At 34.5% G+C, this 14,496-nt stretch overlaps 1 protein-coding gene across 2 annotated transcripts in view; it reads right to left on the bottom strand.

Moving 5' to 3' along the window:
- The window catches only part of ATR (ATR serine/threonine kinase), a 91,361-nt gene that overhangs the window by 46,823 nt on the left and 30,042 nt on the right, over window positions 1-14,496 (bottom strand). For both annotated transcript variants that reach the window (XM_021678730.1, XM_044915331.1), the window contains 4 exons: window positions 14,295-14,420; window positions 4,949-5,155; window positions 3,871-3,984; window positions 1,205-1,320 (listed from right to left, as the gene is read on the bottom strand). In XM_021678730.1, coding sequence (XP_021534405.1) covers window positions 1,205-1,320; window positions 3,871-3,984; window positions 4,949-5,155; window positions 14,295-14,420 — 563 coding nt within the window. The remainder of the gene's footprint in view (window positions 1-1,204; window positions 1,321-3,870; window positions 3,985-4,948; window positions 5,156-14,294; window positions 14,421-14,496) is intronic.

The following is a 14,496-nucleotide window of genomic DNA, read 5'->3' as shown; positions in this document are numbered from 1 at the left end:
GCAGGGCTCGATCCCAGGACCCTGGGATCATGACCTGAGCTGAAGGCAGACGCTTAATGACTGAGCCACCCAGGCGCCCCTCTTTTAAAGATTTTATTTATTTGTCAGACAGAGTGAGAGAAAGAGAAGGCACAAGCAGGGGGAGCGGCAGGCAGAGGGAAAAGCAGGCTCCCTGCTAAGCAGGGAGCCCGATGGGGGACTCAATCCCAGGACTCTGGAATCATGACCTGAGCCGAAGGCAGATGCTTAATCGACTGAGCCACCAGGTGTCCAGATTTCAATCAGTCCTAACAGAATTATTAAAATTAAAAAAGAGGTTAGAATATACTTTTTTTTTTTTTTTTTAAAAAGAAGAGGGAGAAAATATCTTCATGAAGAGAAGTTGGAGGGTTGAAATCTCTAATCTCTAGTTGGGGTTACTAATGGCTTTGGAACTAGCTTTAAATTCTTAAATTTCTATATTAATTATGCCTATCAAAAGCTTATTAAACTCATATTCAATTTAGAGTGGATTCTTTCAAAGTATCACTGACTGAATTAAAAAAAAAATCAATCATTTTGGCTTCAATAAATTCATCTAAATATTTAAAATTATAGAATTTAACCAATGAGCAGACTGTACTTTTCATTTTGACAAGATTATAGGCATCATCACAGTGGAAAATACATATCAGACTACTGAAAATACTTTTAATGCTAAAAAATTATATCAAACGTAACATTAATTTTATAAGGCGCCTAGGGTGGCTCAGTTGGTTAAGCGTCTGACTCTTGGTTTCGGCTCAAGTCATGGTCTCATGGGTGGTGGGATCGGGCCCCACACTGGGCTCTGCACTGCGTGGGGAGTCTGCTTGAAGATTCTCTCTCCCTCCGCCCCTCCTCCCCGACTCCCGCACATGCACGATCTCTTGCACTCTCTAAAATAAATAAATAAATCTTTAAAAAAAATGACATTAGGGGCGCCTGGGTGGCTCAGTCGTTAAGCGTCTGCCTTCGGCTCAGGTCATGATCCCAGAGCCCCGCATCGGGCTCTCTGCTCAGCGGGAAGCCTGCTTCTCCCTCTCCCCCTCCCTCTGCTTGTGTTCCCTCTCTCGCTGTGTTTCTCTCTGTCAAATAAATAAAATCTTTAAAAAAAAAAAAAAAGACACTAATTTTATAAAGTTAAAAACAATTTTATAAAAATGGTTTTAATGAGTTTACAGACCTAGTATTTAGATGAGGTTCCAGGATTTCCCGAACATGCTCAGGAAATCTCCTCCACAGCTGGTGACCTGGGCCATCAGTCTGCATCTCTCTACAGTCATAAATAGAAAGTAACTCCTACAAATACATTATTTTACATTTGTAAATCTATAGTGAAGCAGATAAATCTTTATGCTCATCAACATTCTATACATAATTGTGATAAAAATAATTTTTAAATATATAGAATTATAAAATTTTGGGGTTGCGAACTTCCTTAGGACATCTATTTCAATGCTTAAAACCATTTAGGTGACTATTTAAGGTCATAAAGCTGTGACTACGTACTACTTGAACATGAACGCAGTTTGTGTTCTATACATATAATATGTACTGGAATCTAAGATTAAGAGCTATTTGGAGGAAAAAGTGGATTTGTCTATATTTGCAGCAGTATAATTCTTTGATTAACAAAATCAACTACAAATCCAAAATAGTTTTAAAAATTCAAAATATCTCAAATTCTAGGTATAAAATACTGAGCTTAAAATTGTGAAAAGAAGGGGCTCCTGGCTAGCTCAGCAGGTAGAATATACGACTCTTGATCTCAGGGTTGTGAGTTCAAGCCCCACGCTGGTGATAAGAGTTTTACTTAAAAAAGAAATTGTGAAAAGAACATGCAAATGTTAAAGACCATTTTACTATTCAAGCCCCCAAATTAAATGGTTTTATTTTACTTTCCTGAAAATAAAACTGAGATTTTATAAATGAAAAAAATCTTTGCCTCTAATATTAATATTCAAAACAAGACAAATATGTTAGGATATTCTATCTTCTATCACCTAATTACTCTTTCTTTCCAATTCCACTGAACATAACCATTTGCAATAGATGTATTCCGAATATTTATAAATATAAGCACTGTCTAGCAAAATACATACTTTATATTTAGTATTTTTTAGTAAAAGGAAGTATATGAAAAGTTCAAATACAGAAATATTCAGAACCCATTTTCATTTAACTTCAAAATACTAATAAAATTTTATTTGAAGCCAGCTTTTTTGATGTTTGGCAAAGTCACTCTAGCTACAAAAACCCTCTTAAGTAGATCAGCAATTCTCTCTTTTTAGGGGGGACCATTTATACTCTTAAAAAAGACTAATATACCTACAATTGTAGACCTTGCTTCGTATTTCACTGAAAAGAACAGAAGCAATCCAAAGAGACTTCCATAACTCCTACCCACATACCTACCCAGCCTTCTCTCCTCTTACTACAGATGAATTGCTTTTGTTTTTAATTAAGGCTACCCCTCCACTTGCACATTATATTCCACATCTTTCTGCCTATTAAAAGTAGTATTACATCAATTCTTTCCTACATCATCTATTCTCCTCTCTGAATTGTTCCCAAGCAACATATAAGCATACTGTTATTTCTCCTATCTTCACTCCTCTTTCCTTCCCAGCTACTATTTCATTCTTCCACTCTCCCTTAAAGACACTTTCTTGTCTTCTGAAACACCACGTTCTCCTACCTTACTGGCAGCCCCTTCTTAGTTTTCTTACTTATTCTCTGCTTTTCTCACTGATCTCTCAGTGTCCAGGGCTCAATTACTAGAATCTTTTTACCTGTACTCCCACTCTTGATCATCTTATCCAGGATCACAATTTTAAATACCATCTCTATAATGAATACCTCCATATTTATATCTGAAACTGAGACAACTCATCATGAATTCCAGACCTGAATATCTAACAAAACAAAGAAAATTTTTTAAAATAAATTTTTGAAAAAAAAATCATAAAAAAAGGGCAAAGAAAGCCAAACTGGAAAAATATTTATTACATGTATGATTGACAAAGGGTTAATTTCTATTATACACAAATAAGTCTTAAATAGTAATAAAAAAGATCTATACCAAGAGAAAAATGGGCAAAGATCCATCTAGAGAAAATTTGCCCAAAAAAGCAATAAATATTAAAGGATGATGATATACCTCTCTCATAATTAAATGCTATTACAGTAAAATGGTACTATTTTTTACTCTGTCACATTGACAAAGATTTAAAATTCTGATAAAAGGCCGGTATGTCAAAGAAGTATAAACTGGTGAAACTTTTTTTGATAAAATTTATCAAATGTAAATTCTGTACTGCTCTGTGACATATTTTAACTTCTAGATGTTTATGTTATTGCTATATTCACTCAAGTGCTCAGAAATATATGTATGTTCTCTGAAGCATTTCTTATAAAAGCAAAACATTGAACACATTCTAAATGTGTTAAATAAATTTCTTAAACAAATTATGGTACATCCATATTGAATATTAAGTAACTGAAAAGAATGAATTAGAGACCTATGTACTGAAATGGAAAATTACCCAAGATAGACTATTGAACACAAAAGAAAATCAAGTTACAGAACATCATAAGTAATATGACCTCCTTGTGTGGTGGAAAAGACATATATATTTGTTAAATACACAGAAAATTTTCCAAAGTATCTATAATAATCTGTTGAGAGAGTACACTTCCATACTCTGAAATTTTATCATGAACTTATATTATGATCATTATGAACTTTGATAATGATAGTTTGCAAAAATAAGTTTCAACATACAGATTTACAACTTTCTTACTAGAATTCAGTAACACAAAGCCAGTACTGACTATACATACTCTTACCTGAATGGCGTAAGCAGCTGAATCTTGAGCCCGGCTATTATCTGCATATGCAAGGTAAGCTCTTGTTAGTTCCATCAATAATCCAAAGGCGAAGCTTGAATCTTCTACTCCAGTCTCAATAAAAAAAAAAAAAAAAGAAAAAGAAAAAAATCAAGTCTAAGGTGCATAAATTTTTTTAAACTGTACTGTGCCTTACATGGTTAATTTAACTTAGTTACCTAGGTGAATTTAACTTAGAAAAGGAAAGGACATTAAGGTTTAAACTAAGTTTAGTACCAAGGCTAAAACATAATCTGTAGCCAAGAAACCAAACATAAGGCTTTTTAGACTATTTATAAAGAGTATTAGAATCGTTCGACTCCTGCAGAGCTCCAACAATTTTCTTTTTTTTTTGGTTTTGATTTGTTGTTGTTGCTGAAGATTTTATTTTTAAGTAATCTCTACACTCAATGTGACCCTGAGATCAAGAGTCACACGATCTTCCGACTAAGCCAGCCAGGTGCCCCTCATTTCTGTTTTTTTTTAACCTTTAAAAAGAAAATTGTATATACAGCATTTCCTAAATTGCATGCTGTAGAAGCCTGGTCATTTGAGACACTTGAAGAAATAATTTTAACATACCCTCCTTTTGGATGTGCATAGTGCATACATTAAACGATACATCAGATGTTCTGTTTGATTCTGTTTTACAGGATTTCTCAAACACATTTGACCATGGAAACTTTTCTATATACTCACCATTATGACACCCTGGGAAATTAGTTTCCCATGAAAACACTTAGCAATAGTGTTGAAATAGTAATATTTAAATAATTAATTAGGTTTTAACTATTTGTCATCATTAGGTTGGGAAGCTTTTTAAAAAGAACACAGCACACTAGTCTGGACTCCAACTTTACTGTTTTTGGCACTAGATATCTGCAAATAGTATTAAGGAATAAACTCTGAAGTTACCTAAATTGTCTAGTTTAGATCATGTTGCCAGTAAGGATAACCTGAATAGTTCTTTGTAAATGAAATATAGAAATTCAAATAGGACAGAGAACTCTTCTTGTCATTCCAAATTACCATTACTTACCACAAATGTAAAATCTTTTCCTTGGCTTTCAGTTGTTGAGAAATCTAGTCGACCTGGATCTATTGCCCCCAATTCCCCTAAACATTCCCCACAGAGCAACCGAGCTTGAGAGTTTGCATCTTGACACCCTTTCAAAAGCACTGTCACCAACTGTGAGATAACAGGTTCCACTGTTTCACTATCTGTTGCATATTTTATCAGTTTTTCCTAAAAGTAGAAAGAAAATTTTTACATAACTTCAGCAAACTAGTATATTTTCCTAAATAGAAACTAACTTAATGTTAAGGAATATATGATATAAACATTGATAAAATTAAATTCTGATATCTGCAGTCTTTTCAGCTCTTTTTTGATGAGTTCACAGAATATAGTTCATAATACATTCTGTGGGATTATAATCATTTAGAAAGTTTTAATCTTTAATCCATTAAGCAGTTACTGAGAATTATTACATGAGTATACAAAAACAAGTAAGACATAGACTTCTCCCAGCAAGTTCCCTGTCTAAGGGGAAAATAGACATGTAAATAAGTAATTAAAATATCATATGGTATGTACAATAACAAATATATTTACAAGGTAAGGAAGCAATCAAGAAGATAAAAGAACTCAGGGTAACGTTTCAAGGATAGAGGACAGATACTTAAGTAAGTCAACAAGGAATAGTTATTATTTAAAAGAAGACGACTGAAAAGCGTATATGAAACCAGCAGAGTAGGAGAAAAAAATAAAGGGGAAAGGGTTCCGTGGTGATAAGGAAACAATACATTGGTTTAAGTAATCTTTTTTCATCAATCTCCTGAGGATGCTGTAATGAAGACGCTGTTAAGTAAGAAGCAAAAGTAAAGCACACATGAGGATCTCAAACTCCATGTTAAAAATATGATTCAAGTTAGAGTAATCATTTCAAAAGAAAAATAAAGACATTTTATCTCATTAAGAGTCTTTAACAGTCGATCACTTAAATAACATTACAGATTAATTCAGGTATAAATACTTAAAAATGAGCTAATAATCAATAAATAGCAAAACTAATATAAGAAATTATAAACATTTACTCACATGCTAAAACTAGAAAATATAAGATCACTTTAGTTGGCAGAGATAAATTTAGTTCAAGGCAATACTCGTTATGAAACACTAAATGAAAGGTAATTTAAAAATATACTTACCTCCTATGTATGTATTTATTTATTTATTTAAAGATTTTATTTATTTGACAGAGACACAGCAAGAGAGGGAACACAAGCAGAGGGAGTGGAAGAGGGAGAAGCAGGCTTCCCGCTGAGCAAGGAGCCTGGGGCTTGATCCCAGGAGCCTGGGATCATGACCTGAGCCGAAGGCAGACGCCTAATGACTGAGTCACCCAGGCGCCCCTCCTGTGTATTTAAAAATGTTTTGACTTCTAGGTTAGACAAATTAAAGTTTCATTTTTCAGCAAAAATACTGAGTTCCAAAAATGAATGTGTGTTCAATGCCTCTATTTAAAAAGGTTTTTTAACATATGGACCCAATTTTATCATTTTCCAAATGCCTGATCACTTGTCAAAACAAATTTCTTTGCTCTAATTATTTGAAATATGATTTTTATCATATCCTAGAAGTCTATATACATAAAGGTCTATGCTTGAACTTTCTATTCTTTCTCACTGGTCTGTTTATTCATGCACCAGAATCACACTGTTATAATTACAGAGCCTATAGAGTATGTTACTATCTAGTAGGGATACTAAATGCTCATAGTTGCTTTTTTCCTCCCTGACTTTTCTTAGCTTTTTTTTTTTTTTTTAAAGATTTATTTGACAGAGAGAGACAGTAAGAGCAGGAACACAAACAGGGGGAGTGGGAGAGGGAGAAGCAGGCTTCCCGCTGAGCAGGGAGCTCAATGAGAGGCTCGATCCCAGGACCCTGGGATCATGACCTGAGTCCAAGGCAGATGCTTAACAACTGAGCCACCCAGGCGCCCCTTCTTAGCTGTTTTTATATGTTTATTTTCCCATATGAACATTAGTATGAACTTTTGTAGTTAAAAAAACAAGCAAGTTCTTGGCATTCCTTTGGGATATCATTAAATTTATAAAATAATCTAGAGAGAACTGAAATCTTTGTAATACTAAGGCAACCTACCAGATAAATACAGGATGCTTTCCATTTGTTTAAATCTACTACATTTTTGTGTCTTTCTGGAGTGTTTCAAGGTTTTTCTTTATTGGTTTATACATCTCTCATTATGCTTATTCCTAAATATATTATCTTCTTCTGTTGCTATTGTAAGTTGGGTTTTCCAACAAATCTTCTACCTGGTTATTGCTTATTATATGAAAATTATTTTTTATATGTTGACTTTATATCCTCCTATCTTACTGAATTAGCCTGTTATCTGAGTTAGTTTTATTGATAACTCTCTATAGTTTTTCAAGTATATTAGCCTATCATCTACCAATAGAAATTCTTTTACAGGGGCACCTGGGTGGCTCAGCCAGTTAAGCATCTGCCTTTGGCTCAGGTCCAGGGTCCTGGGATCAAGCCCCACATCGAGCTCTCTACTCAGCAGGGTCTGCTTCTCCCTCTGCCCTCCCCCACTCGATCTCCCCCCCCTTTCAAAAATAAATTTAAAAATCTTTTTTAAAAAATTCTTTTACGGGGCGCCTGGGTGGCTCAGTCGTTAAGCGTCTGCCTTCGGCTCACATCATGATCCCGGGGTCCTGGGATAGAGCCCCGCATCAGGCTCCCTGCTCGGCAGGAAGCCTGCTTCTCCCTCTCCCCCTCCCCCTGCTTGTGTTCCCTCTCTCGCTATGTCTCTGTCAAATAAATAAATAAATCTTTAAAAAAAAAAATTCTTTTACATTTTCCCCAATTCTTATGATTCTGACTGCTTATGCTTATCTAAAGTCATTGGGTGATACTTTCAGCTGAATGTTAAATTGTAGTGGAGATAATGAGTAAGCTTGCTTTAGTGGGAATGCATCTTATTTTCCCATTATGTGTATGTATGTATGTATGCATGCATGTATACAAATATATACATACACATACACATATATGTATTAAGGTAGTATCAATCAATTCTTATTTTCTTGGTTGTTTTTATCTCAAGTGGATGTTATAGTTTGTCAAAGGCTTTTTCGGCATCTATGGAAATAATGGTATGATTTTCCTCCTTAGATATATGAATATAGTGAATTTTATTAATGAATTGCTAAATAAGAACCATCCTTGCAATCCTGGAATAAATTACAGTTGGTCATGGTATTATTTTCTTAATGTGAAACTGAATTGTTTGATAATATTTCACTTAGAATTTTTCGTATCGGTATTTGTAAGTGGATAATGAAATTTAATTTGTTTTGTGATAGCACTAAACTCATGGAGTTTAGTGAACATTGTTACATAATAGTCCTCAAAAAAAACTGGATGTTTTCCTGCATTTTCTATGCTCCAAAACAATTTAAAACAGCATTTGGACTATCTGGTTTTTGAAGATTTCGTAAAAATCCCCCTGTGAAATCACTGGGCCTGGTGCTTTCCTCTAGAGGTAATTCTTTTATAATATTCTCTAATTCTCCAAAGAAATTAGTCTTTCTTCTGGAGTCAATTTTGACAAACTGTATTTTCCAGGGAAAATATCCAAGTTTGCAAATGTATTTGCACAGAAGGGTACAAAGTAGTTTGTCATTTTAAAAAATATTTCCTTTGTTTCAATGGTTATTTCTGTCTTGTCATTTCCTATTTACAAATTTGTGCTCTCTTTTTGTTCTTCATTAGGTTAGATATTTATCTATTTTGCTAATGTTTTCCAAAGAACTGGATTTTTAATTTTTTTTGTTCTCTGTATCATTAATTTCTACTTTTATTTTTTATTACTTTCTTGCTGTGCTTTGTTGAAATTTAGTTCACATACTATAAATTCACTCTTTTAAAGTATATAAATCAATATTTAGTATATTTACAAGGTGTAGTACAAGCGCAACCATTACTTCTAATTCCAGAACAATTTTTTGAAGATTTATTTATTTTAGAGAGAGAGAGAGAGCGAGTGAGGAGGGGCAGAGGAGAGAGAATCCTGAAGCTGACTCCCCAGTGAATGGGGGGGGGCCTCAATCCCAGGACTTCGAGATCATGACTTAAGCTGAAATCAAGAGTCAGCCGCTCAACCCAAATGAGCCACCCAGGCGCCCCATTCCAGAACATTTTTATCACCCAAAAGGTAACTGTACCTCTTAGTGGTCACTCCCCATTTCCCCCATCCTCCCAGCCACAGGAAACCACTAATCTACCTTCTGTCTCCTTGGACTGCTCATTCAGGAGAATATATACATATGTATTTATAATGTATCTTCTTTGTGAATTTTGTATCTTCTTCATGAATTATGGCTTTTAGCATTATGAAGTGCCCTTTTTCTGTCATATTTAATGCTTTTTTGGTTTCAATTCTTTACCATCTAGTGGCAGAATGCGAATTCCTGCTTTCTTATTATTTCCACTTACTGGTTATAAATTTGTTCATCTCTTTATTTTTAGCGTTCCTAAATTACTCTTTTTAGATGTATGTACTACATATAGCATAGAGTTTGTTTTTGCATTGTAAGTCAAATTATAAATTCTTTTCTTTTAAGGTCTCTCACATTTATTAATATGACTGATATCTTCGGCCTCAATTCTGTCATATTTTTTACAATACTGTATGTATTATAATAACTGTATTTTTCCTCTGGTGTATTTTATTTGCTTTAAAAATTATTTTAGTACGGCAGAAAGTTGGTACTTTTGTTCTAAAGGCATCCTCTATACTAATACCTTTTTTAACGTTTCCAGTCCTTTTTTCTTATTTAACCTTATGTAACTGTTTTACCAGCTTGAAAGGGTGTATCTTGGCTCCCAGTTTTTGCCTATGCAACAATTACTGGGCTTATTTTATTTATATCTCACTGTTTCTCTTCTCCCATTTAAAAAAATTACATTATTTCTACTTTATTAGAATATTTAACATTCATTATGTAATTCCCCCATCTTTGTTCTCAATGTTGCTTTAGTCTTAATTCTATAATTATATATGAACAGTAAACATCAGTCCTTCTGCCAAAGTCTCCCCAGTCTTCTCTTGATTACCTGAAGCCGTTCTCTAATATATCTCTTAGGAAGGTTTTGCTTATACAAACAGTATTCCTTCAATTCTTGTATGTTTACAACTGTGTTTCTTACCTGTGTTAGTCTACGGATAGCTTGACTCATTCTTTACTCATACTTTATGCCCTTGACATTTTAAAAAATGCGCTACCCTCTCAGCTACTATGTTGAGAAGTCTGAGTCTAACCTACTTATCATATTCTTCTAAGGATTTTTCAAAAAACATTTTTGCCTGTAGGTCCTGAAAATTTATTATTAAAGTCTAAGGTATTTATCAGACTTGACTATTCTGAGGTCAATTTTCTCAGGTACACAATTGGGTCATTTCAACATGTAGATTTAGGCCTTTTTCTTTCAGAAAGTTTTCTTATAGTTCTAAATATTAATTCTGTTCTATTGTTTTATTTTTCTTCTTCAGAGACTCTAATTTAGTGTATGTGAAATCTGAAAACCTTCCATTTCAACCACTTTTTTGATCCTATTCACTCCTTTTTTAAACTTTTTCATTCTCTTGGTTATTTTTTTGCCTTTCCTCAGTGCTCCTTACTAATAGTCAAATATATCCTCTCGGGGCACCTGGGTGGCTCAGTGCTTAAGCGTCTGCCTTCGGCTCAGGTCATGATCCCGGAGTCCTGGGATCGAGCCCCGCATCGGGCTCCCTGCTCAGCGGGGAGCCTGCTTCTCCCTCTCCCTCTGCTGCTGCTCCCCTACTTGTGCTCTCTCTGTCAAATAAATAAAATCTTTAAACAAAAACAAAACAAAAAACAAATATATCCTCTCCTGTGGTCCTTATAGTTTAATCTTCATTTCTTAAGTTTTTCTTTTCTGAATTCAGTCACCTCTTATTTCACATCTTTTTGGTTTTTGTCCATTTCTTTTGCTTTTTAAATTTTTCATTTAATTTTCTTTTCGTATCTGCAAACGACTGTTTGAAATATTTAATTCAGGCTGTAGTGCTAAGTCTAGTTTTCTTCTGCTTAATGGGTTAGCATTGAGGGAGGAACTGATATCAACCAAAAGATTTGATTTTCATTTTTTTTTGTCTTACAAAAACCTTATATGTATAGAATATATTTTTTTATTTATACTGTAGACCCTCTATAATAGCTGTATGCAGTAATAGTAAGGGCTTTATAGTGGCTTGCAAGATTCCTATTTCATGAATACTCTCTTCTGTCAGCCTAGTGAAATATAGTTTTTTCATAAGTAGCTTTTGGGGAAGGAGAGTAGGGGGAGAATCTGGCACATCTGTGATCTTATAGATTTCTTTTTATTTCTACAGGAACCTTAAAACTCTCTTACTTTCTTCTTTACGTTTACAATTAAGTCTCCAAAGAATGTCCCCATCCTCCTATTCTTTCAGTTCTCCCCAGACATAATGATTTTCAGAGACTACAACCTTAGGATCTGTACACTTTAAAGTACCTTCCTTGTAGCCAGAGCTCTGATGTGCCACATCCTGGACCTACTTTTTGAGTGGGACCATCTTTGTTGATTTTATCTTTGCTTCATTATCCTTGGTTCCTCCACTCCACTCTCTTCTTTTTCATATAGTCTTCTCAGAATCTAACCGCTCTTAACATAAACTTGTGACATGAGCTCCAGATAGCTCCACTGCTTATACGTAATCTGAAGTTCATAGTATTCGCAGTCTCACAGTTATACTGAAGGTATGAATTATATGTGGATTTACTTGCTCTCCTTGTTGCTCTCTATGCTTTGGAGGGTATGTAGAGATTCAGATTTAGGCTTCCAACATTATCCTAGTATAACTTGGAGGTCTCTAGCAGCTTTATTTTCAATGGGCTCATTCTCAGATTTGTAATCATTAGCAAATATGTTTTTTTACTGGAATTCTGCATTAGCAGCAAAGTTTATTTTGGCCTCAATACAAACGCCCTGTCCTACTGGGATTTTACCATAGACATTCACCTCAACATGAGTAGGATCAATTTTCAGAAAGAGATTATATAGTTGCTCAGTTTGATCTATAGCCTGATTTTTCTGACACAGAAATAAAAACTTCTTGCTATCCACTGACCTTCGGTGTCATTTTTATCCTTCAAAAATGTAGATGCCTCCTTAAAAGTAAGGAGTATAAACTGTCATTTCTTTAATGTCAATGACCCTCTGGGGGCTCCCCATTAGAACAGGGCTTTTGCAGGATCAGTCCATCAAAATAGTCAAGTATCTAAGGCTACAGTAGCATCATCTTATTAACTGTCACACCATCTTTTAGAGTTTACTTCGTCACTACCTTATACCCAATTATTTCTTTAGCCAGTTATACCACAACTTTAGATCTAATTATTTAAAACACCTCCTTTCAACGTACTCATGAAGTATCTTTTCCTCTCCCTCTGGTTAAGATCTGAACTTTTAAAAGAGTATCTTTTGCATTTGTTCTTTCATGGACTCTCACAGCATTCACTACAAAGACTCTGACTTCTAACCCTGTTTTCTTACATCAGTTTCTTGCTCTCGTATTGCTATAGGTTCAGCCATATTCTAGAGCTGCAATGTCCATTATCATAGCCACTATCCACATGAAGCTATTTAAATTTAAATTAAACAAAATTAAATAAAATTAAATATTCAGTTCTTTAATCACACATTTTAAGTGCTCAAAAGAGCCACATGTGGCTAGCAGTTACAAGTGGACAGTGCATGTACAGAACATTTCCATCTTCACCGAAAATTCTTTTGGACACTGCTATTCTAGAACTTAACTGATTGCTTTCAACACTGACGTTACCTTCTTGTCATACTTGGAAAAAAACAAAACATTTCCTTCTCTCTTTTTGTGAGGTGTTTTAGGCCAGTATCTGTGGGGATATACCTGGGAAGACATGTGTCTCTGGATGTCTTCCCTTCTTTTCTTAATTTCCCTGACACCTCCAAGCCATTGTCTTTGGTTTCTTCTTACTCACCTAAAGTAAATTTATCCAGTTATATATTGATTCTAAACTAGATTAAACCTTACTTTAAAATATCCTATAACAATCTGTGGCCATCACATCTTATTCAGACTCTATCTGACCTTCAAGACTCCTGCAAGTACACTTACCTTCTTACTCTGCCTAGCTAATCTATTAGCACTGGGGCTTCACATTGAAGGAAGGCTTCTCAGGGTATTACCAGATGTGATTTTTCTTTTGTGACAAAGTTGGGCCATTGTGGCTTTTCCCTACGAATATAAGCAATCTCCTTAAATTCTCAGATTTAGCCATTTATATCTAAGAGGTAATGATCAATATAAAGTTTCCTTAAATTAGGCCAGAATCATATCATCTGCTTAGAAATAACCTAACCTAGGAAACCTCTAGGCCAAGAGGAAAGATCCTTCGCTATTCATAAATCCCTTTATTAATATAAAAAGCTAGAAGCCCTCTAAGTTACTGAAATCCAGGTAGAGGTTTGTTTGGGGCAAGGGTAAGCACACAGTAGTTTCACTGAAGTAAGTGGAGGGCAGGGAATGAGGCTGTAAGATTGATAATGTAGATTCAGAGTTAGGAGAGCATAAAACTTATACTTAAGGAGATTCAAGGCTCCTCACCTGTGGTAACTCATGAGGGTCTTTTCACTTTCAGAGCTTGTCATATAAGTTCTTGACATGCAAAAACAAATACCTCAGATAATTTTTTTCTATTTTATAGCTTTACAGTGATCGAGTATTTTAAATACCAGTTCTCACTGTCATCAAGGTTAGAACTAATCTATAGTATGTTGCCAAAGAAAAGAATAAAGTTCACTGGCATCATGAAAAAGTAAAATTAAAAAATTTAGTTTCATTAAAACTAAAAGTTAATTCAGTCAAAATGTAAAATGGCAACATTACTGAGATTTTATATGATAGATATCTATAGGAAAGTATATGAGAAGACACATGAACCACTGCTGTTGCACACATACGCCCTCACTGGGGAAGATGCAATAACCTAAAACGTAACTGTCAAATCATGACCCTTCAAAACAACAACAAAACTCTGCACATCCCTGGTATTCAGCCTCAGAGAGTATCTCATGGATTAGTGATTCTAAGTCAGGTCTGACAATCTCGGTAAAATAAAAATTACTTCTTTCATTGAACCCACTGAATCTCAACCAAATACGCTAACCTATCATCTTTTCTTTAAACTAAACTTTAAACTTTCTTTAAACTTCTTTAAACATCTTTCTTTTCTATACCTTGTAATTATATCTTAGGATCTTAGTATACCTGATTTTTATACAAAGTTTCCTTCAAACTCGTAAGAGCATGAATACGAACATCTACATTTTCATGTTGAATTGCTTTCATGGATAATTGAAGAGTTGTCTGAAGATCTGTACTCTCCGAGGTCTCCTATATAAAGAACACAGAGAGATACACCTTATCAGTTAATGATTTCAGAAACCATTTCAGAAGGTCTGGATTCCCT

This window comes from Neomonachus schauinslandi, chromosome 1, assembly GCF_002201575.2.
Source record: "Neomonachus schauinslandi chromosome 1, ASM220157v2, whole genome shotgun sequence".
Lineage (NCBI taxonomy): Eukaryota > Metazoa > Chordata > Mammalia > Carnivora > Phocidae > Neomonachus > Neomonachus schauinslandi.
This window is presented reverse-complemented; position numbering and strand designations above follow the sequence as displayed.